The 24,140-nt window shown below is 43.6% G+C and overlaps 1 protein-coding gene across 9 annotated transcripts in view; it reads left to right on the forward strand.

Moving 5' to 3' along the window:
• The window catches only part of HIVEP2 (HIVEP zinc finger 2), a 140,712-nt gene extending 123,607 nt beyond the window's left edge, over positions 1–17,105 (forward strand). For all 9 annotated transcript variants that reach the window (XM_065833437.2, XM_065833438.2, XM_065833439.2 and 6 more), the window contains 4 exons: positions 4,363–4,538; positions 7,201–7,302; positions 7,842–8,752; positions 15,484–17,105. In XM_065833437.2, coding sequence (XP_065689509.1) covers positions 4,363–4,538; positions 7,201–7,302; positions 7,842–8,752; positions 15,484–16,302 — 2,008 coding nt within the window. In that variant the 3' untranslated portion in view covers positions 16,303–17,105. The remainder of the gene's footprint in view (positions 1–4,362; positions 4,539–7,200; positions 7,303–7,841; positions 8,753–15,483) is intronic.
• Positions 17,106–24,140: the final 7,035 nt, after the last annotated feature.

The following is a 24,140-nucleotide window of genomic DNA, read 5'->3' on the forward strand; positions in this document are numbered from 1 at the left end:
GTCTGCCACACTAGGGAATACAGCCTACATCTTGCCTGAAAGACTGAAAATGTTATTTTGGAGATTGTTATAGGTATACTGGTCCAGACACCCTGATCCTGGCTGTTCTCTGTAGTTCTACATTGTCCTAGTACCCAAGCCACTAGGCTGGCTACACAAGAGTGACCCAAACTTCAGGAGTGAGCCTAAGTTTACAAGAAATTTCAAGAGCTGTTGCTTCAACTCACACCCACTTTGAAGTACAAAGTTTGCCTGTTTCCCACTATGTATAATTTCTGAATTTGGATCACCCAGCTGAAGGTAATTGGCACTGATGTAAGGTGTGTGATAAGAGGTCAGAAGAGTAGAAGTGTGCGAAGAAAAGCAACTTAAAGGAGGATTCAGAACTGTGTGAGCTGCAACAGATCACTCTGTAAAATGCCTCTACCATCTAACACCTTCTTTAAGAAACTTTGTATGTTGCTTATACCATCTTAAGTTTCCCTGTAGTCCAATAAGGTCTGTGAAACTATTTGTGTAAATGTACATAATTCACATGTCACCTAGAAATGTCTCCTAATAATATTTGTCTATGTTTAGATATCCTTTGAGTAGAACAAAAAGGAAGAAACCTTGATGTGCACATTAATTTCTGCACGGGGGGTACAAATAATCTGTGCAATAGAGTGGGAGCTCCTCAATAGGAGCATATAACCTGCAAAGCAACAGTGAATGACATGATGTAGTGTTAATGGGTCTGTTCTTTCCTTATACATCATAATGTTATCATACATTTTATAGTAATTATTTATGGAAGAGTAGATTAATTATTTTCATTAGTTCAGCTATTTTTAAATAATGTTATTTACATAGTATAGCCATGTCTTTCATTGTTTTCTGTTCTGGCTATTGAATTTGTCCTCCTCTTCAGGTTTTTGTTTATGACTTCTGAAAGCTAATTTTTAGCATGGGTGGGTTTCCATGCTTCCTTGCTCTTAGCTGTTTGCAGAGCTGTTCTGTTCTTCTCTGTTCTGCTCTTGTTGAGCTCATCTTCATATCATCATCTCAGCACGCTCAAGTGGTGCACCCAACTAGGCAGCAAATGTCTGTCATCTTCACTTTTTCTCCCCTGGACAGACAAGCGTTCATGGTGATATCTTGTTTCAGCAGGGTATTTTCATTCTGTTTTTCATTTGTCTTGGGGAGTGGATTTGCTTATGCTTCCTGATTGCTTCTGTTTTGTAAATGCAAAGAAGGCAATTCGGAATCCATAGCTGAGCAAGATCAGCTGTTGTCAGGGTGTTTGGTTTTTGGGGGAGCCCGGGCGCTGGGCAGTTGTGCAGCTGCCATGTGCCAGGGGAGAGGAGCGCTTGTACGGCGGGTGGGCAAAAAGCAAATAAACGGGGCTGGGGAGGAGTGAGAAGCTGAAGGAACAGAATGAACGGGGTTGAGCTGAAAAGTAGATGTCACAGCGCGTCACCACCTCACTGCACCAAAGCCCATCAAGAGCAGTTTGTGAGTGTGGCAGCAGAAGGGGTTTTGAAGGAAGAAGCTGAGAACTATTGCTATTACCTCTGGCAGGTGGCTTGATTCGAATGAAATTATCTGAATCACCAAATCTGCTTTCCGTCACCTGTGCCTGCAAAACCCTGATGGGATATGAAGCAGTGTTTCTCAAAGAAAAACAGCAATTTGAAGTTCAGCGCTTGCTGTAGTACAGTCAGTCAGTTACTAATGGCATGAGGTAAAAAGGAGGGACAGGGCAAACATGTCCACTCGTCTGACATCTGGTTTAATAATGTTATCAGCTGACAGCAAGAACGCACAGTTTGCCTGTTTGCTCTTTTGTATCTATCAATAATAGACTCTAGTAGAAAATCCCTAATAAGATAACATTTTGGATGGAAATTGCAGGACTCTGAGGCTTGTTAATGCTTTTTAAGTCTGGAATCCCATTCAAATCAAGCTCAGAGCAGCAGTGACCGTAGTCCTTATATGAAAGCTGTGTAGCAGGAAGGGGGAAATTACTGAAAGCTTTGAGAGAGGCATGAGTTAATAGTAAGATCTAATATTCCTGGGGGCTAGAAAGATAATCACCATGGACTCAGTCTTCTGATGTTTCGGTTTTTGAACAAGGCCTTCCTTAAATGTCAGATCTGTGTGTGTCATTTCTCTTACAGTTGTTATTGTGAAACACACTTAGAGAGTCAGGGCCAGTTATGACCAAGAACTGTCCATATGAATGATATAGAGACATATCTTGTCTAATTGTCTTTGTGCCAAATGGGATCTGACAGATGACAGAAGCTGGTGGAATGAAGTCAGGCAGAGGAACAGCAGAGATGGAGCAACAGAAAAGCACATGTTATAACAGCATTTATCTCAGCAGTATCAATCATGGGTCATGTGGTGGATTCCATCCCAGCAAAATCAGACTATAAGGAGAGGTGAAAAGAAGATAGAATGGTAGTCTTTCAAACAATAATGGGCATTTTTTCTGTCTGTGAGAGAAAGCCTGGAGATGGTTGATGAAGCAATGGATAGAGATGACTAGGAGTATTTGGCATGTGTGTATGAAGGAGAACCTGGAAAATGGGGCAGACAGAAAAGCAGAATCCCAGAAATGTTATACAAAAAAACCTGCTAGGGAAATGACTAAATATTAAATCACGTTAGACTATGCCAGTTTTGCCCATGGTGTGAGGGACAACGAAGGAAAAGGGAGAGGGCCTACTTTATTGGAAAAGACATGAAGAAAACTGAACTTAGGCATCCACATTTGAAAGAGGAGCTGATGCATTCAATAGATAGCAATATAGACATGAGAACAAAACAGTGTTTTACATATTTCGAATATATTATCTTCAGTATTTATATTGCCAGTGATATAGCTGAACATACAGAAGAAGTGTTCATCTAAGAAAAGCAGACTTGAAAAATGTTTCAGCTCTGTAACCCAAAAATTGCCACTTCTTGTAGAGTTATCATCACATTAACAGATTCTTTCACATAGTCCTGTATTTATTTAAAGCACTGGCTGTCAGTACCAATGGTATTTTGTGGACTGTGCATCCACAGGGTGACTGAAAGTACTTTGTGCTGCTTAGGGAAAGGGCAAGGGAGGACAGAGGGCAGACAAAATATTCTTTCTCAGTTCTCTCAATTTCTGGATTTTACTCTGGGTGAATCAGGATTAAATTCTCCCTGTAGGGAATGCACAACACTCTTGAAACCTCCAAACAGCCTGGGCAAATCCCTTGGGCCCTTTTAGATTTCAGTATTAACGATTTATCTTGACAGTAAAGGCAACGTGCAGCTTTACATAAATTTGCATATCTTATTTATTATCTAACTGCACACTATGTAATCAGCAAAAATAGCATGGAACACGGCTGTGCTAAGAAAAAAATCTTTTAACAGCTTTCTGCTAAGTATGCAGATTGGAAGTTTCCCATTTTATTTCTAAAGTAGCACGTACCTGAGTGAACTCAACTTGGTGTCCCTTAGGGAGGGATCCATCTTTGGGAACTTCAGGCATCTGTAGCGTAAATGCGTACATCCTTGCTAGTTATCTGCATTCCCTTTATGCTTAATGCGGAGAAATGGGCATTTCCAGGATCTGATTTATCTGATCCCAAGGGATAAAAACACTAAAATAGTTAAATGGGCCATGCTGCAAAATGACGCTGTTTTCCATGGTGATGGATGCCTGTGTTGTACAAGACTATAGTTAGCTGATATAAATCCAACTGTAGACTCGTATTTGAAGTTGTGCTGTGTCTATAGGAATGGTGGCTGATACGTTTCCTGACAAGGTGTTTATAGGATCACAGAATCTTAGAGTAGTTTGGGTCAGAAGGGACCTTCAAAGGTCATCTAGTGCACCCCCCTACAATAAGAAGGGACATCTTCAACTAGATCAGGTTGCTCAGAGTCCTGTCCACCCTGGCCTGGAATGTCTCCAGGAATGGGGCATCTACCACGTGTCTGGACAACCTGTTCCAGCATTTCAGCACCCTCATTGTAAAAAATGTCTTCCTCATGTCTAGCTTGAACCTCCCCTCTTAGTTTAAAGCCATTACCCCTTGTTCTGTCATAACAGGCCCTGCTAAAAAGTCTGTCCCCATCTTTACAGGCCCCTATACTATTCTTATACTACAAACATTTGGTTTCAAATTCTTAAAACACATTGGGACCAGTGCATTCCCTGAAAGACAAGTACTTTGTGACTTCCAAACTGAAAATTCAGTAGTTCCTGTGGACTTCTGTAGATTTGTTGTGATGAGATACATACAGGATCAGGATCAGATGCATAGAGGTGATGTTTGTGCATGTATGTGAACTAGAGTCTGTATGATTTGAATGCTTGCTCTCTTCCAACAGGTATAAATCAAATGAGGATTATGTCTATGTCAGAGGTCGTGGCCGAGGAAAGTACATTTGTGAAGAATGTGGAATTCGCTGCAAAAAGCCAAGCATGCTCAAAAAACATATCCGCACTCATACTGATGTCCGGCCTTATGTATGCAAGTTGTGCAATTTTGCCTTCAAAACTAAAGGTACTTGACCCTCTTTGCTGAACTCTTGCCACTTCCCCAATGAATCTTGAAGTATTTTGCCATCCACTTTGCAATCACAGAGAGAATTTTCTTCAGAATAAAATTATTGTGTTTATGTATACAGGAATTAGAGAGGTTTTTCTCTTTGCTTTAATTGATCCAGGGATTTTGTGAGACTCTGAGACTCTGTGGATGGCTTCATTAAGAGCTATAGGCTCTTGACTGGTCCCTCTGTCTGCAGAGAAAATGTAGTAGCATAAGAACTGCCCTTACAAATAATACTTTCTGCCAAAATTGTTACATGGTGCAAATTTTAATTGCAGCAACACTTAAATACTACCAGGAGAGTACACTTGTTATGACATAATGTGGAAGCAGAGCATCAGCTGCTGAGGAAAGCATGCCTTCGCAGGCTTTACAGTGGGTCAGTTTCAAGTTCATAAATAATGTATGTCTCCCAGATGAGCCACTCCATCCACTGTGGCATTAATTATGAATAGAGATCTGATAGTTTGTGTTCACATGTATTTATCAGCACAGAAAAAAGCTTCCATTTGTCACCCTGAGGCCACAGATAATTATATTCTTTGGAATTCAGATTTGCCTTGCAACTATCTCCTTAAATTTAAAAAAAAAAAATTTTATTTGGTAGCATTTCTTTGTAGCACAGTCCAAATGAACCTTACATTCTCAGTTTCATAGCTTCCCTTTGGCAGACAAGGAAATGGATTCTGGTCCCAGTGCGATGAACTTACTTGAAGAGGGAGAAAGGGAACTGGAGGAAATTTCTCCCGAGATACCAGTGCAACTTCATGGCTGTTTTGAGGATTGAGAATTGTAATAGTTTCCAAGAGTCCAGCACTTCTTCCTCTGCCAAAGATGGGAATAGCTGATGAATGGTAGCAGACCCATCAACCTAATTTAAGATAAGAACTTCCATGGGAGTGTAGGGACAAAGACAAGGCACTTCTAGTTCGTAGTCCCAATATACTATCTGGTGATTTGTTCTTGGGTCATTGTTTACATTTGATATCGCAGGAAGAATGAGTCTTTAGGAGGGACTTGAAGGAGGATTGTGGTTTTGCAGCTGTGTTCAGAGAGGACATTCCAGGCAGAAGAGATGGCATGGAAAGAAATGTGAAATTGCTGAAGCTGGCATTTCTGGCAGAGAAAAAGAAACAGGGAGGAGGTGGTATGCTATTGCACAAGATGGGCATGAGCAGGAAGAGACTAAGTTAGTGTTTGAAGTACAGAAAGTGTTCAACTGGTGTTTTATTGCTTATGAGCAGCCTTCAGCTTCGTAACTATTGTTGCTGTTTCGCTGACAACAGTTGAGGACAGACCCTCAGAGACTGTTAGGTTTTCAATGTACACTCTGAGTGTTTCACCATCCAGAGGCATCAGTGGCCAAGTTAGACTTCTCATGCAGTTCAGAGACACAATAAGAAGCTCTTACTGAGAAGGAAATAGTTTGAACTAGCTGGGACTGAAAATCAGAGGAGAGGAACCCAGCTTGTGAGCTTCTAAGCACATCTCCACTATCCAACAGAGTGGTGCAGTGTTCCTGCCCCCAGGTTGCTTGTACCACATGCACCATCTGGAGACACTGGTCAGGGTCCCAAAGGCAGCACAGGTACCATCACAGAGTGCTTTCCTTATGCTAAGAAGCACCATGTCTTGGTAGTGGGTTGGGTTTGCTTGTGCCATGCTTTCTCTGTTGGGTATTGCAAATGTGACTGAAGTGGCTAATAGATTAGAGTGATATTCTTGTTTCTCCAGCTTGTGCTTTGTGCTCAAGATTCTTTGCCATGAAATGTCTCTTGGGGCCAGTCTCAACCCAGTTTTCTTATCTGTGAAAAAACAGACTAAGACAGGCACTCCAGAAAGTCAATAGTCTAGTGTTAGACTGCTCCCTCAGGGGAATGGGAGATCTGATTTCAAATCCCTGCTGTGCCTGGTTCAGATCTGTGCTCCAAAGCAGGGAGCTGAACCTGGATTTCCTGCATCCCAGGTGAATGCTCTAAGTACAGCTCCTCTCCGTTCAGATATTGCAGCTAGATAGTAAATGTCTCTCATAAATGTCTTTGTTGTGAAGTACATTTGCTTCAAAATACTTCAAACAGACTGAACATTTAGAGCCTATATGTTAAGTAAATGGGAGAGAGAGCCTTTAGCTTGAAAGTGCCACTGTGAAACTAGGAGTGTGAGCCCTGAGTGGCTGGTGGGCAATGGCCTTACTTCAATGTCCAAGCACTCTGCAGGTATCACAAACACTGAGCGCAGGGACAGATAACATCCAAAAGAGATATTTTAGCTTGCTGGGATGCCTAAATGTCATGTGGAAAATTGGAGAGATGCCTATATACCTCTCAGACTCTGAGTTTAATTTTTGTTATTTTTAGATACAAAAACCCACTCTTATTAAAACAAGCTCTGAGGGCAGTGGGCTGGATGAATCAACCCTGTCTGTTGTTTTTTTCTTTTTTTGTTTGGTTGGTTGTTTTTTGTTTGTTTTGTTGTTGTTTTTGGTTGGTTGGTTTGGTTTGTTTTTTTAAACTAGAAACCACCGTTTACAAGATAATGGAGTTAAGGTACACCAAAACCTGACTTGGAGAGTGATATTTGCTGTTGTTTATTAATTAGATTAATCTCTGATCCATAGGAAATCTGACAAAACATATGAAGTCTAAAGCACACATGAAAAAATGCCTGGAGCTTGGGGTATCAATGACATCCGTAGACGATGCTGAAACTGAGGAAGCAGGTATGTCAGAATGATTCTATTTTGCTGGAGTCACCTCTGGAGTATGCAAATAACTCATTGCACTTTACCACAGTGGCTGGCATGGGAAAATATATTAAGAGGATTTGGGGCATTTTTAATTTAAAATATTAATTTTAATTTAATAAACAGGAAGTGTAAAAAATAAATCTGACAGATTTGTCTGAGTTACATTTTTTATTAAGATATGTGAAGAGGAGCTAGAAATGAAAGTGTAACCTGTTGTCATCTGTCTCCTACAAGGTTCCCAGTCTTTTCAATTTACGTGTGAGAGATGGCAATGTTTAGCGAAGTTGCAAGGTGGGGTAGGGTGAATTTGCTCTTTATACTTCCTTTCAGGTATAGAGTTGTGAGGTATTTTTATGAAAAAATATTGTTTGAGACTATGAAGAATGGCTTTATGCAGCCATCCAGGTGAAGAGCATCCAGCGATGGCAATGGGTGTGCTGGGTGGGGAATTAATGGAAGGCGTAAGAGATGGGGTGGGCGCTCACCATTTTGACCTGCTGTGACTGTTGCAGAAAACATGGAGGACATGCAGCAAGAGGCTGAGAAGAGCAGCAACCTGGCGGGCCTGTCAGCAGAGCACCAGTTTTCTGACGCGGAGGAGTCAGATGGCGAGGATGGCGATGACAATGATGATGATGATGAAGACGAGGATGATTTCGATGATACTCAGGGAGACTCGACACCAAAAACCAGGTCAAGAAGCACCAGTCCGCAGCCTCCTCGGTTCTCCTCCCTGTCAGTGAACTCGGCTGGGGCGTCGCAGGGGGCTTCCCCTGAGGGTTCCCTTTCCGTGGGACACTCCTCCCTCATCAGTTACTTGGTCACCTTACCTAGCATTCAGGTTACTCAGCTTATAACACCGAGTGACTCCTGTGAAGACTCACAGATGACAGAATATCAGAGGTTTTTCCAGAGCAAGAGTACTGATTCAGAGCCCGATAAAGACAGGTTGGACATACCTAGCTGCATGGATGAGGATTACATGCTTTCATTAGACCCCACTTCATCTCCGAGGGACCTCTCACCTTCTAGTCGACAGTCGTCACCCAGCTATGATTCTTCACCCTATAGAGATAACTCACCAAAGAGGTATTTAATGCCAAAAGGGGATTTGTCACCCAGAAGGCATCTGTCACCCCGAAGAGATATTTCACCCATGAGGCACCTTTCCCCACGGAAGGAGGCTGTGCTGAGGAGAGAATTATCGCCAAGACGAGACGTGTCACCAAGACGTCACCTATCACCGAGGAGACCAATGTCACCAGGAAAAGATGCGTCTGTTCGAAGAGATTTGTCTCCTAGGCGAGAGAGGAGATACATGGCCCCTGTTAGAGCGGTGTCTCCCCGGAGGGGCTTATACCATAATCCAGCGTTGTCCATGGGTCAATATTTACAATCTGAATCTATTCCAGTGGGGCATTCAGTAAGTATGAATGAGCATTTTTCACTTCTGTTGTCAAAACCAGTGTTTTTATCTAATGTGTGCATAGTATTTAAAAAAACTTTGCAGCTTTGTAGAAAAAGAAGGCATAAGCTTTGAGCCTCAGCGGGAAGTCCTGGAATTAATGCAAGAAATTTGGAATAGATGGCGATCAAGTCAAGATGTTGATTCAGTTAGATGCTGCAGAGTAAACCTAAGGGTCAAATCTTCACTTGGTACAAGCCTGCATAGCTCCATAAACTTAAGCAAAATTAGGCTGCCCCTGTCTTTATTTTAAAACAGCCCAGGAAGCTTACACGGCGTGTGGGGCATGTTACAGCACTGTCAAACCTTTCACCTCCCAGACTGTCAGATGGGATTGAGCCCAGATCAGGGCTTAAGGCCCCAATACTGTAGTACTGTGCCCATCGCTGACTTATTGCTTAATGCAATAAAAGCACTAAAATAAATTGAATCTCTCAGAAAACAGGATGCCCATCAAAATCAGAATCTGTGACTGGAGTTTAAAGGATATCATTGTGTGACAGGAGCAGGCAGCTGTCTGCCCTCCTGAAAGCGCCATCACGACTGGCTGTTTCAACAGGGACACAGCCGTCTGAGTGGAAATGGAAATATGCAAAACTTGCACAGCTGCTGTCTATGCTGTTCCCTTTTGGTAAATCAGCTCTCAGAAACTGCCGACTTGGCAGCTTTGACAGGCCCTAGAATTCACAAAACACTCTCTCCACAAATAAATTCGGTCTTTAGAGTTAAGGAACAGCCTCACCATGTATTCATTTATTTAATATGCTTCCCTCGCCACATTTGATGTTGCTGCTGCCCTCTCACTGCCTGCCTAGTCAGCCTATGTGTGTGGGTTGAACTTGGGCAAGCTGTGACAGGCTCCCGCTGCCCCAGGGCTCCCCTCTCCACTGCCCCACGGCTCCCCTCCCCACTGCCTCACTGCTAGTCTTCTCAGCTTTTTGTGTCATCTTTGCGGTTCTTCTCTGTAAAGGAGAAGAATTGAACCTTGAGCTTATAAAATCAATGTTTCCAGAGCTTTGGGGTTTATTTCTCTATGGAGCCAGGCCAATGTGGTACCTACACGTGGGAATGGAGTGAGGGATGCAGCTGGGCAAAGGTGGAGCAGGGATGGAACGAACAGAGCCGAGATGCCCACAGGCCTGGCAGATCCAAAAATGGCTTCCCGGCTTCTCAGGGGGATAAGGGAAAGCTGTGGCCATGCATGTAAGAGAGGGCAATGGAGGTACTTCTCCCACGTCTTTGACATGGCCTTATGGCCTGGCAAGTTGCTGGGGAGAGCAGCGGAGCAGGGTGGCTGACTAGGCGGTCCTTGAGGAGAGGCATGTTGAAACCCTGCGGCATACTCGTAAGGGTGATCACTGCGTAGCTGAGAGAGGATTCAAATCCAGCTGACAGTCCTACTGACAAAGTAAGGAAGCACAAAAAGAGGATAAAGAGCCACAAGTTTAACAGTCATGATGTCTTACTATCAAATGCTAGGGACAATATGAGATGCTACAGCTGACATTGTGCAGGGAGCCCAAGCTCCTAATGTCCCGCATGAGATGCTTCCACTGCCATCCTGTAGTAGAGATTTTGGATATGTGATGATGCCGGCAAAAGGGTATATAACAGTCATCCTCGGCTATCTGACATTCTTGCTGTAATGTTTGCCTTGTGTGTTATGCAGACCTTCCAGCAGGGCGTTTAGCACATTATAAGGATTCTTTTAGCACCCTTCGCTCCTTCTTTTGGAAAGTCCACCATGCCAGATGGGCTTTTAACACTTATTGTGGTTTTGAGGTAAGATCAGGCATGTGGCAGTGAAAAACCCAATGTAAAAGATCAGTGGTCCTACAGAAAGCACTGATAACTCAGTGCCATGTTGAGTGTTTTGGGAGAGAAGCCCAGACCTTAGCACCGTCACTGAAACCTGAATACAGGCATCACTGGAAGTGGAGCCCAGGCAAATTTAAATGAGGAAATGACAAGTGAGGACGATTGCCTATCTCAGCAGGTGACTGCAAGGAAGAAAAGATGAATTCCTCACTCTTGATGCCTTTCTGCAAGACGTACTTTAGCCAAACAGTAGTTGAATTTAGGTGAAACACAAGTTATTATACTCAATGTGTGGGAAGACAAATAACACCTGATCTTGCTATAAATGAAAGCTGTCAGAGAAGAAAAAGAATAAAGGCTGTTTTTCACTTTCAGAGAAGTGAAATCCAGCAAATCAGAACATGATTAGCAACTGCATCAGTGGTGCAGATGACAGCTTACAATCCTGCTTCCTCTTTCAGTGCTGCATTAGGTTCCCAGTCCTTGCAGGACTAAGAGTGGTTTTGTGCTTCTGGTGCCTGCAGTTCCCAGAAGCAGCCAGTTTTCTGTCTTCTCCACTGATATTAATCTATTTGATCTATTCTCTTTGGCCAATGCTGGTTTAGTTCCCCTTCATGTTGCTTCCCCTTGAATGTTCAAGCACTTTGGTGGTCCTGTGCAAAGAGCTTGTAAAGTGCTCTGGCATTGAAAGCACCACATAGAAAGCAATTGAAATTATTTCTTTAGGAAGTAGAAATGAGCATGGGGAAAGTAACTTTTTTTGTAGATTGTACAGATTTTGTAGATTGGCAGTTAATCACAGGATATGGTCTTGCAATAGGATACTCTCTTCAAAGTAGCCTAAGGCTCAGGTTGATGCTGGTGTACATTTGGCTTTGACAAGTTAAATGTCCATCTTTAAATTTAAAGGCAGATTCCCGTTGCTCTCTAAATACATTCAGGATGTTCTCTTCTGTCAATGCCAAATGTTTCTGTCCTTTCTGAGGAGGCTGGTGCCATTATTGAACGGCTCTGTTTTTTCTCCCCAGTCATTTATGCCAGTCCTGAGAGAAAAAGAAGATGGGAAGGCTGCTTTTGTGCACCCCAAGAGCATCTCTGTTAGCATTTTACTTTAGATTAGGCATATGTATCTGATGTCACATTTGTTGTGCTTTGACTCACATTGCAGAGCAGTCTTGGAGTAAGTGACCTGGATTGTTTTCAGATGAAATTAAGCTGGAAAATGTGCTCCAGGAGTGCTGCAGGTGCATTCAAACTGCAAGTGGGCATTCAAGTGAGTGAGAAGAGACCACATAACATTAGTCCAAAGCAACCTTGCCCTCCAAACCCACAACACTTGTGTTGTGAACATGGGATCCAGCACCAGCTGTTTTGCTCTGTTCCTACTTGTTCCCACGGCTACTGCACCCCTCTATTTCCCAGTGTGGACCAGAGCTTTTGCCTCTTCTTTCAGTCCCAGGGCTAGACAAGATGAGATTGTGAACGTATCTTGCTGTGAGCAGTACAAACTTGTCCCTAGCAACTGTTTGTTCTACCTTCCAGGAGGTAGTGGATTTTGCTTGTTTTGCTGTTTTGTTGCACCTCTCATTCATTTTGAAGTCTGAAGCCTGTCTCAGGATATTCAGAAGGGCCAGAGGGAGTTAGGCACCTCTCTGTCCACTTGAAAGTTGATAGGAGTTAGGCTCCTTTTATCGTCCAAGACTTACAGATATTAAGTCCCTCCCCACGCACTCAGTATTTTATCATCTTGAGTGAAATGTATTCTTGTACAGAGACCGAGCATAAAACTTCTGAAATCCAGGTAAACTGTACCTCGGTCCATTGGTATATGTGGGCTGCTATGGTGCATTCTCAGTCGGACTGCAAATGGAGCTGATCTTGAAGCTGAAGTCCACACAGATTTATAGCGACTTTATTAAGCATCATGTCTTTTAGCAAGCACATTGATAATATGCTTTATTTCTGAATTTCACAATAGAGTTCAACATTTTCTGGTTTTTAATTTTAAAAAGCTTCAAGTACATTGTGATCAAAGAGATTGTTTTCCACCTGCCATCTTTTTGCAAGCTGTGGCCTGAGGCTGCTGGGAGGATGTCTATGAAAGGTGCTTGGCTTTGAAGTGCAATCTTTCTCTTAATCCTCCACAGCCGGTTTTGAGTGATGTACCAGATACAGGGTAAACCCCATCTTGTCCCTGAGGCATTCTGGGGGACCTGTGAAACTGGATATGGCTTTGCTCAGAGGTGTGATGTGGCAGTCTAGCTTCATGACCAGGTCAGGAAGTTTAGTGAAGCTCTTACAGATTACTGTTACTTGGAAATTATATGTCACCTGGAGTTAGAGGGAAATATGCTAAACTGCAACAAATGAGAATTAACAGGAAACAAACTGGATACCCATCACCTGACAAAGAGAGGAGCTCATTTCATTGCGCTGGCAGCAACCCATTCTGACTGCACCCCAAAAATGATACTGTGACTTTCTGCACTGTGCGCAGTGATGAGATCCAATACTTTCCCTGTCAACAAAGTAAAGTCTTTGGTTTTTCAGGATGTTTGTTAAAAGAAGAGAGCTCTTCTAATATTCAGTCTTTGCCCATGAATATGTATATATGTATCTGCTTGTAGATATGAAAGTACTAGATATTGGTAAAGGAAATAAAAGCAACGTAAGAGTTATGAAGAGTTATTAATGCCTATAGCAATTTATGTTGATCATTTCCAAACTCATCTGCCAGAGCTAGAGAAAGATAATCCGATATGTGCTCAGCCAAGGCTTGGAAGGCTTCCAGTGGACATGCACACACTGTCACTGCCTATGTAAAAATTACGCAGATAAGACATATATTGGATGATACTGCTGATCTTGAAGCACATAGCAGTTTCTATCATGTCAGCCACCTCTGTCCAACAAGGACAGACTGTTCTATTCCCTTTTGACACTGTGGCAAGGTACAATGTGAACCTAGTGTCTTTCTCAGAGATTTGTGATTAGATTTGTTCTTTGATGAGTTTTACACCTTTTTTTGGTTGTTTTTGCTCTGTTTCCCTTAGCCCAACTTCACGTCAGATGCAATAGTGATAAATGTCGTGGCTTAGGAAACAGCCAAGAGGACAGTATGACTGAGAAACGAGTTGACAGACCAAAGATGGGAAAAAAAAAGGGAGCAAGCAGCTGTGCAGAGGTGAAGTTAGTGATAGGAAGGACTGACAGTGTAGGTGAACTATGTCTTGTGGCTTGGCAACTGCAGTTTATTCTGTAAATTCTTCCCCGTTCAGCAGTATAGCATGCTGTCACTGTGCTTTCTTATGGCAGTTTCTCTTTTATGAGACTCAAGCATCTCACTTTCTGAATAGGAAAATTCCCAACATAGATTAGTCTCTGAATAATAACATCTCTTTAAGTTCGAGTCTCATGATTATGGGTCACCCTTCCTGTCTCAATTTTGATTTCTATTAAACAGGACAAAGCATCTGAACACAGTGAGATTAAGCCCCTGGGCAGCACAGAAACTGAATCTTTAATTGCCCCCTAAACCATTTCCCTGGGATGGGATCAAGAGGTTGCTTAAAGCCTTGAGAGCTAGGATTTCCCAGCAGTGGAGTGATGCCACTTTAACGTGTTGGCATTTAGCAGTGCAGTCCTCAGGCTGCCACACCAAGGCTGTGGTAGCAGTACAGCTCTGGGGCAATTGCTAGGTGTTTGGTAAATTTGCAGAGCAGAGATGAGCATTTTTGTTCATTTGATATCCTCTGGGAGTCCCTGAGAGCTGTGTGGCCAAATCCCACACACAATTATGAAAATGTCATCCTGTACTTCTGTCATCGTTATTCCTCTGGTCAGCAATAAATGATACTTAATCATCAGATGGAAAACAAATTTTAAAAGTTAAGAATGAAAACCAGAGAAATCCAGAATCCCAGGGCATATTTAATAGTGAGTGGAGATGGAGCGATTAAATCTTCCAAGGCACGAACTAATGGGAAGGCACTGAAAATGTCAATATTGTGAGATTGTTTTTTATTAGCCATTACAAAATCCCTCATTCTTCTCAATCCTGTTATGAGGGGGTGAGTCTCCCTGCGACAGAATCATCACTTTCACTCGCAGTTAATCCCTGTGCTTTTGTTATTATTTATTGTTTACACTACAGATAGGCCAGAGTGGTGCTCCATTGTCTTAATGACTATAAAAACTTGGGTCTTAATTATACAAAGACACTTGACCTTTCATGGAAATACCCATCCCCTTTCATCAAGGATTGGGTAAGGTTCACAGTGGAGGGTAGGAGGAACAAGTGCCTTCTCTGGGGCTCCAGAGCAGGATCTTTCATCAGGCAAAAAATACATACATGCAGTCAGATTTTCCAATGCTGCCAAGCAGTGGTGGTGAGCAGGGAGAGTTCAGATGTGTATTTCTCTGCAATAAAGTCTTGATACCCAGTGTGGACTGCCAGTACCAGCACAGTTTGCCAAAAGAGAGGGTAAGATCAATCTCCTGGCCAAATTTCTCCCGGTGATGAAACTCTATCTACCCCAAATTCTCTCCATAGTTTCAGTTGAATATAATACTCTTCACTTCCTGACCTAAATTGCTGCATTGTGTTACTGAACACTCTTAACTAGCTGCTGCCTTGCACCTCAGAGGCATAAGCCCTCTAGGGCTGAACTAAGCAAAACCTCCTATGTTGTTTGGATAAGCAATTAGTGGAATTGTCCAAATGCTTTGGGATCCATCTGGATGAAAGGTGCTGCGTGAATGGGAAGTTGTGTTAGACAGGAAAGCAGATAGGTGGTTTGGCAGCTGGACAAGAATTTTGCTAGTAGCAGTGCTGATTTTCCTTTTGTGTTTCTTTTTTTGTCTGGTTACAGAGGAGGGGCTTGTCTCAGGGGCCTTACTTCAATGTATATGGAGAAAAAGGAGGTATGGAGCACCGTGGGTCTAGCCCGTTCCCTGAAGGTCCGAGTGACTACATCTTCAGTCATCTTCCACTACACTCCCAGCAGCAGATCCGAGCACCCATCCCCATGATGCCTATTGGGGGTATCCAGATGGTCCATTCAGTACCGGCGGCCCTTTCAGGTTTATGTCCTCCGTCCGCTCTGGCCCTGCAGAGGGAGGGCTCTGAGGAGAAGCAAAGAGGAACTGTGGAAATCCTTACAAAAGAATCATATAGTGTTTCTAAGCACCATGAGAAACGTAGCTCTCCACACAGCATGCACCCCGCCGCTCCCTCCAGCGCGCCGTCCTCCTCGTTGCTGTTGCTGACGCAGAGCACGTCAGAGGACAGTGTTGTAGCTACTGAGAGGGAGCAGGAGGAGAACATACAGACTTGTACAAAAGCCATAGCCTCTCTGCGAATCGCCACAGAAGAAGCCGCTCTGCATGGGGCGGAGCAGCTGCAGAGGCCTTCTGAGCCTCACCAGAAACCTTTAGAAAGTGCACATTTTAGCATTAAACACTTTAGTGGATCTGAGGCGGGCCAGAGCTGTGCCTCAGCCACCCATCCTGACTTGCACGGTGGTGAACAGGACAGTTTTGGTACATCACAAACTGCGTTAGCTCATCCCACCTTTTACACCAAGAGCTTTGTGGACGTCCGGCAGCTGGGCTTTCACAGCAGGAGCGACCCCCCATCAAGCACACAGGAAAGAAAAGATCCGTCATCTGAGAAGAGCAAGCCACATTGATCTGAGATGCATGGAGACTTTCACCTATACATTTATCCCACTTTTTTTTTTTTTTATTCTAGACATAGGAGAAGTATTCAACTTTACAGCATGCCTGTTCTAAGTTACAGTAGTTTGCTATTATATATACTTTTGTTATATCAAAAGAATTAGATAAAATAACAAGTCATCATGAGCCTGACCAAATCTAAATTTGAAATTCTTATTGGGTCTGGTACTTTTAAATTGTACAGATGTTTGTGCCTTTTCTTTACTTTGCTTATATTCTTATAAGCATTTTTTTAGCAGTAATTTGTACATATTTTAGAATTTGTGTATCTGCTTTGTAATAAATGTAATTTCTTTCCTTTTTTTGGACACTTGGATCTAAATGATGTAAAGCAAAACAGCATCAATATATGTGAGGTTGCACTAAAACATATTTTTATATGATTAAAACTGAACAGCTTTTATGTACAGCTCTGATTCTGTAATACTAATATTTATTTACTTTGTTTCATAAATTGTAAATTTTTTTCTTAATGTTGTGGATTGCTTTTCTATGTGAAGCATGGGATTTACTGTTGCGTAATTAGAACAAAATGTATATTGTAAAACAAGATATTTAAACTAGAGTATCTTATCTTATTCTGCACTTATGCATTAGTAAAAAAAAAAAAAAGGTAAAGGATGTATCAGTCAGTTCTTAACTCTTGTAATTTTTTTTTGTCTCGTTTGCCGGATTGACTATAACTTAAGTGCTGATTGTGATTTTAAACTGATAGTGCCGTAAAGCATTAAAGTAAAACAATGTGCTATTGTGAGTTTTTTCAAAGCTTTATAAAACAGTTATAAATATATTAAAAGTATTTGGTCTTACGTGAACATGTTGATCTAGATACTCCTTTACAAAGCTATGGGAAAACATTCCACCCCAGGTAAATACGTGCAGGTGCACGGCTGGTGCATCGGTGCAGCCCCCCAGGCAGGCGCGGAGCGCGGCGCTGCCGGGCGGGGCGGGGACACCGCGGGCGGCCCGGGGTCGGAGCCGGAGCCGGAGCCCGAGCCGGAGCCAGACCGGGAGGCGACCCGCTCCCTGTCCCGGCAGCGGCCGCTCGGGGTTGGGCAAACAGTGCCCCCCGAGACCCGGCAGCCCCCGGCTCGCCAAGGGCTGACCGCCGGGCCGAGGTGTCAAGCGGAGGTGCCCCGGAGTGTCAGAGAGGGGTTTGGAAGTGGGGAAATAAAAGGCGTTTCCTTGCACTTGAACAGCACGGCTGGGCGCTCCCCGCTGCGGTGCCCGGGTCAGCGTCAGGAGAGGCCCCGTCCCGTCCCGTCTTGTCCGATCTGGCGGCCGGAGAAACGCGGCCCTGCCGGCCCCCCCGGCCTCCAAGGAGCGGGATCGACGGGCAGGAAAGTCACAGCCTTCCAGAACAGGGTCTCCATCCAGGTGAGGTTTGCTCCAGAGGAGAGTCAGGAGGTGCCCGGGCTTGTGTTTGTACACACGTGGTGGGTCCCCACTACCAGCAGCATGCAAGCGTGCACGTGTGCACACACACACAATCAACACACACACAACTCACACACAGAGGTGAAAGATGCCGACGACCTGGATTATATTTTGTGCTATTTAGTGGATTATAAATCTGTGAAACCAAGTTTGTATATTGACTTACATTTAAAGAGTGTTCTTTAAAAAGAAATAAATATAAAGTTACATGCATGAGGTGTCTAGTTTTCATGTGTTCTTTGAATTTTCCAAGTTTATTGATGTTCCAGTATATTGTTAGAACCTTTTATTCTCAGGCACTACTTTCCCACACAAGGACTGCCCTTAAGAATGTGAGCGGCAGCAAAAAATGTGTATCATCTATTGTCCTCAGATATTATCAGACTAACCCAGTTTATTTCTTCAATAATATCATGTGGGGGCAGAACCACAGCTGCTACTTTGTCACAATTCTAGCACCATGGCATATGACAAGTGTGATACCATAATGGATAGTGACCACTTCTGACCATTAAAGTTTAGTTTCTCATATCCAACGCAGTCTTCCTACCTTTTTCTCCAGATCATTGTGGCAACCTTCCCAAGATAAATGTGTACCAGAAAACTGGCTCATCTCAGACTCGAGAGAGGAAAAGGAGTATATGTAGTTGGAGGCAAGCAGCTTGTTGAATCATGCTTCCATGAAAAAAAAAAAAAAAAGAAGTCAATTGTACATTTTAAATAAACAAGCTTTATCTGATAAAAGCCTCTCTCTTCTCCTCCTTGGCTGTATGGCTGTATTGAGAACAAAATGCTCTGCACAACAATCAGCTAATCAAGTAATCACAGATATTTTATTAAAAGGGAACCAGGCAACCCCCAATGGTAAATACTCTATTGACATTGCCTTTATAAGCAACCCCCTTACTGTGGGAGTTACTTCTGGCTTGTTTGACTAATTTAATTAATTTGCATCTGCAATTTACCATCTACCTTTTCGGCCTCAGGGGATTTTTTTTTGCCATCATTGAGCCAGTATCGCTAAAATTACACGTGATATTTTTGGGTTACAATGGGACAACCCTAAAGAGGTTTCAGGTACTTATGGTCTTAACTGTATTTTCTTAATGAGTTAATGTTTATACAGTGCTTAGAAAAAATCATATCCTTATACAAAGCCTAGGCATAGATGATGACCACTTTTCACATTTTGGCAGGGGTGAGGACAAAGGCAAACACATCTGATAAAATTTTCCCAGGCATGAACAATTTTTGAAACTGCCACAGTGGGTAGAGCACCCAGGACTGGGGGCAGATAATTTCTGGAGCGCTCTGTCCACTCTGCCCAGCACAGTTCCCTCCTAGCCCACAGCACTGATGGTGGCGTGGGGCTGTGTTTGTGCCCCGCCGTGCTGGGCTGTCACCCCATGCCTCGAGGCTCAGCGCTGCAGGGACGCAGCTGCACAGCTCCTGGCTGGGGTGGTGGTGTCCACCTCTCTGTGCTGACAGCCCCTCTGAGGGTGATGGGGAGGAGGTTAACTCTGAGGTCTCTGATGTAAAGGTTCTGTGTTTTCAAAAGAGATGAAAAGAAGAGATTTAACAGGGCACTCCAGAAAATTGCAGAACCGAATGAGGATTTTTATATGCAGTATGCTATAGAATTTCTATGTCAGGAATATAATTACCTATTATATTGTTCAAGGAGGTTATAATTGTCTATGAAGATCCATATGTCTTTTCTGCAAAGCACAAGTGAAATACAGATGCTCTGGCAAGCACTCTTCATTCTCTTCTTGCGGAATACTGTCACCAGAGTCACTTCAGGATTTATTTGCGTCAGCAAAACAGAGACCATATTGGTCTGATATAACTGCCTGCACGATCCTCTTCTGAAGCTTTAGATTCTGACTCAGGGTAGTGACTCCATCACATGTTAAATACCTTTGTGGAGATTTCCCCACTGCAGGACACATTGCCAGCAATGAGTAAGACTTAGCACCAATGAATGACATTGTTAGCTTTAACAGACCCAAATGGTACTTATGTACAAAAATTTCAATCCCGGAACACTGCAGTCAGCTCCTGTTTTACCCCAGTGGCACCTCCTGGTTTGAGTCTGTTTCCTTGAGTTCTGCTTTTGAGCATGAACTGAATTTCTTGGAACTGCTTTGCGCCTCTTTCCCTCCCAAACTGAGCTGGACACCAGAAACACATTTCTTGGCCTAGGTCCTCCAAGGGACCTGCCCTACCGAGTGGGTCTTTGAAAATACCTGACATGATAAAATGGGGCTCCATTTTGAATTATTCTTATGGCAAGTGCTGTCACCACCTCTTACGGATTAGCCTAATGACTTGGCCCCCCTCTCTGAGTACCTAAAGAACCCCAAAATCCTGTATTAAAACTTCTCTTCTAGATCAACAACTCCAGTCTCCTAGGAGAGGTGCCCTAAGCACCCTACAAGGAGTAGAAGAGTATTTTCTTTCCTACTGCATTTCTGCTACTGTGAAGCTAGAAATTCAAGATTCGTTGGATCAGCAAGATTGTAGCCTGTTGTCCCCAAGAAGAAAAGCTCTTTGGACGTGCCCTGCTCAGTATGGAGAGAGCCATCTGGAAAGCCAGTGAGTAGAGTGGTGTGACAGAGACTTTTGAAGGACAGGGACTGAGCCAAAGAAGTTCCCTGCCTACAGCCTTTGAGACAGCTTGGAGAGGATGGTTTCAAACACTGCTTAGCATCCAGCTCCTTTCCAAGGTGATTGACTCTCCCATGTCCAATAGGGGGAGGGGAGGGTGAGGCAGACTAGCAGTTCAGAGTAAGGACCAAGCCCCAGAAGTTAGATGCTGCACTACCTGAGCCCTTTATTGGGTTTTGCCCTGAACAGCTGAGGGACAACAAGCCTTATTGATTTATTCCACTGCACAGTGGAGCAAGCCAATGGGAGTTATTCTTTTAAGTCATTTAGCCACCCCTGAAAATCTCAATCAATGTTCTCTGAAGAATGTCCTCAAAGTAAATCCAGGATATTCAATGCAAAACCTGCACATCACATCATATATCTTGGTCTAGCCACTACTTTGAGGTTGTGGATTTTTGTTTGTTTGTTTGTTTTTAGTTACATTGCCTGCATGAAAAAAATCAGCAGTCCATGTACTAATGGAGTTTATTACTGCGATGATGTCCCTGCACCATTTTCTTACAGACAAATTATATACACTGAACACAGGCCCTGAACATATGGTTAATGTAGGCTCAATTTAAGATAAAAGTGCTGGATAGTTTAACTTGTTCTGCAATTATTCTTGGGGACTTTCTATATGTTATGTTTCCCACATGTATTTGTGATGTCTTTAATATGTCTGTTTTTAACTGGATTCGGCATCACTGACAGCACCAGGAATGTGGGAAACAGCTTTCACTGTGAACCACTTGGCTTTTGCTCCTGTGTGATGCTTACATGAGCTATAAGAAGTTGATTCATTGTGTGTACATAAGTCTTCTCCAAATGATTGTGCTTGTTAAGGAAAATTCTTTTTAAGAGTTCCTTTAATTTGTGAGTATAGATGTGCCTTGCACATACGGTTTGTATGTGTAGGGTTTTATTAGGCATGAGATTGAATTTAAGCAAAAGATAAATATCTCCATCTTTTTATACAAGATAATCTTGACCTGGACCACTGTGGAGGCAGAATTGGATTGCACATGTCCTTGGGAGCAGATCCCTGCAAGGACCATGAACCACTGAAATCCCCACAAAGGATGAACTGCCATTCAGGGACTACTGGCTCTCCATGTTGGCAACTGGCTGCGCATGCTGCCTTGGTGACGTTTTCCCGGCAGCTTTAAGAAACAGGGGTGGCCTCCTATTGCACTGTGCATTGTTGTACGTGTCAAAATCATCTCCTACAGGCAGGCTCCTCACCCAACGCGCATCAAGTAAGCGCCAGTGGTGCCAGTGCACTTCCGCTGCAGAGCAGCTGAGGGAGTTAGGGAGCCTAATACCTCTGAGGGCTGTTCAAGCATACAAATAACCTGTACGTGCTTGGCTGCTTGCAGGCTGGACTGCAGGCTGGTGGGAGCAGTGGTAGAAGAAAACAACAGCTTTTAAAAAAACAGTTAAAATTTCTGCTCTAGTGAGTTTCCCTGCTTTTCTTCTGCATTGTATGAATATTCATTCTGAAGCCGACATGATGAGGAGACCTTGATCAGCAGCAGGCTTAACCAAAAACAAAAACAATATTACCACATAAACTGCCTTTTCGCATTCTTTCCTGATGAGTGACATCTCGTAACTGACAGGAACATTGCTAAGCAAAGCAGCCAGGATGAATATGCATGGCAGCGTGCACGGCCCTGTGAACACCCAGCAAGATGGAGAAAGCCAGTGAGGGCAGATTGGGCTCCGTACTGGAGAACAGCATTTCTTTTCCCACTCCCCTGCCAGAATACAAGAAGAGGCTGACACCATGCCATAGAAACTAATGGAGTTTCCACATTCATTTTAACAGCAGGAGATGCAGTCTCTGAAGGCTTGTTTCCATGAGGTGGTGAGAAATCTCGCTGCTAAAGTTGCAGGGATGTCAGAGTACTTGGCATTTTGCCATTTCAACTTCTTTCTTTCCCATCTGCTCCTACAGGAGAGAAGGTCTTTGCCTGGTTCAGCTGTGCTTTGCCAGGGTGGGGTGGCTGTGTTGGGCAGCTCTGGGTCGTGGAAGGAGCTGGTCCCCAAATATCCTGAGTGCTGGTGTAAATGCCCTGAATCCTCCAGGCATATTAGCACTGGCCCTCTAAACAGTGGCATTGTGTAGTCTGGAAGCAAAACAAAGGCTTGGGGGAGGAACTGTGTGCTTATTCTTCCTAAATGGATATATACTCATAATCTGCAAAGGGAAGGATTACTTCAGAAGAGTGGCTATTTGAAAAGCCAGGTTTTCTGAAGAGCTGCACTCTTTGGTTGAGGCACTTAGATGAAGTGGTCAGAGATTTCAAAACTGCTGAGCACTTGTTCTCGGCAGAAACTGCTGGATTCTGGGCACATGTGAAAATCTGGCCCTTAAAAACTTCTTAATGACTAACTTAATGACGTCTGGCACTTCACTTCCATTTGTTATTTCTCACAATCTTTCTTCCCTTCACAACATCCATATTTAGACAGAAAGTAAGAAGGAAAAAAAAGAATGAAATAACAACCAAACATTCATGGTTGAAATAGCCTGTTGCTTTTTACTGACAGAAAAAATGAAAATGATAAAGTGGAGGCTTTGATCAGTTTTGTGACAAAGTTTTTCCTCTCCGTTTCATATTTCTTGATGACATTTTAACTCATGAGATGCGTACAGAGAGACATCTTGGACTCATCTTAAATCTTTCAGAAGTCTTCTTTGGGCGCTCAGTAGAGATGGGGGGCTTTTAACTCTGGAAAAAAAACAAAACAAAACCAAAAAAAAACAAAGGCGTGGAGCATTCCTTCTTTGGCAGAAGATGAGCTAAAGAGGCTAATAGTTTTTTCCATCTGTATTTCCTCTGGTCCTACTGCAAGCAGGAGGGATTCAGATCCAGCTGATCTCTCAGGGTGGGGATTGAAGGGAGCTGGGTGATTTCATAAGCTGAGCCCCATTGCCTGCTCCATCAATTAACACAAGCAGCAGGAAGAAGCTGAGGGGGGATAACACCCCCGTGGTGCTCCTCCTGCTCTGCGGGATCCCCTGAAAGGTTTTTGCTGGCTCTCTGCAGAGCTGGATCCCTGCCAGGCTGCAAGAGCAAAGGATCAGCCACCGTCTAGAGTGCTGCCCTGCGCTAACTCGCTGGATTTCCATGCAGAAATCCAAGTGGGAGTTAATGCTGCTTTAAGCAGCCTAAAATTTGGCTGGGCTTGCTCTCTGGCTGCTACTGCGCAGCTGTGAGTGGCCTCAGCCACTGCCAGGAAAGCCACTGGTGGGGCAGTGCTGGTTGGGGGACTGAAGCCCATGGGGCAGGGCAGGGGGGCTGGCGGGGGGCTCCAGGATGGCCGTGGCTGGGGGAATGCAGTGCTTGAGGCTGCCCTGGCCCATCAGTGCCCCACCAGCTCCCAAAAAATACTTGGAAATTCTGTATCCTGGAGCTCACAAAGTTTCCTGGCTCCTGCAGTCTGATTTTCCAGGAAAGGGGACAAGCTAAACCCTCAAACAGCTTGGTGTGCTGTTTTTCTTAAAATTAAGGTATTCAAAATAATGCCAATAGTGTCAAACGTTACCCCTCCCTGGAGGAATATGAGGCAGGAGCCAAAAATGTGTTGCCACAATGCTCGTTACCTGAAAATTTCAATAAATTAAAAAGGGCAATGAAGAAGTCACTGCCTGGTTTAAAAAGGCAGGATAGAGTCTCTTTCCCCCTCCAAC

Source organism: Patagioenas fasciata, chromosome 3 (assembly GCF_037038585.1).
Source record: "Patagioenas fasciata isolate bPatFas1 chromosome 3, bPatFas1.hap1, whole genome shotgun sequence".
NCBI lineage: Eukaryota > Metazoa > Chordata > Aves > Columbiformes > Columbidae > Patagioenas > Patagioenas fasciata.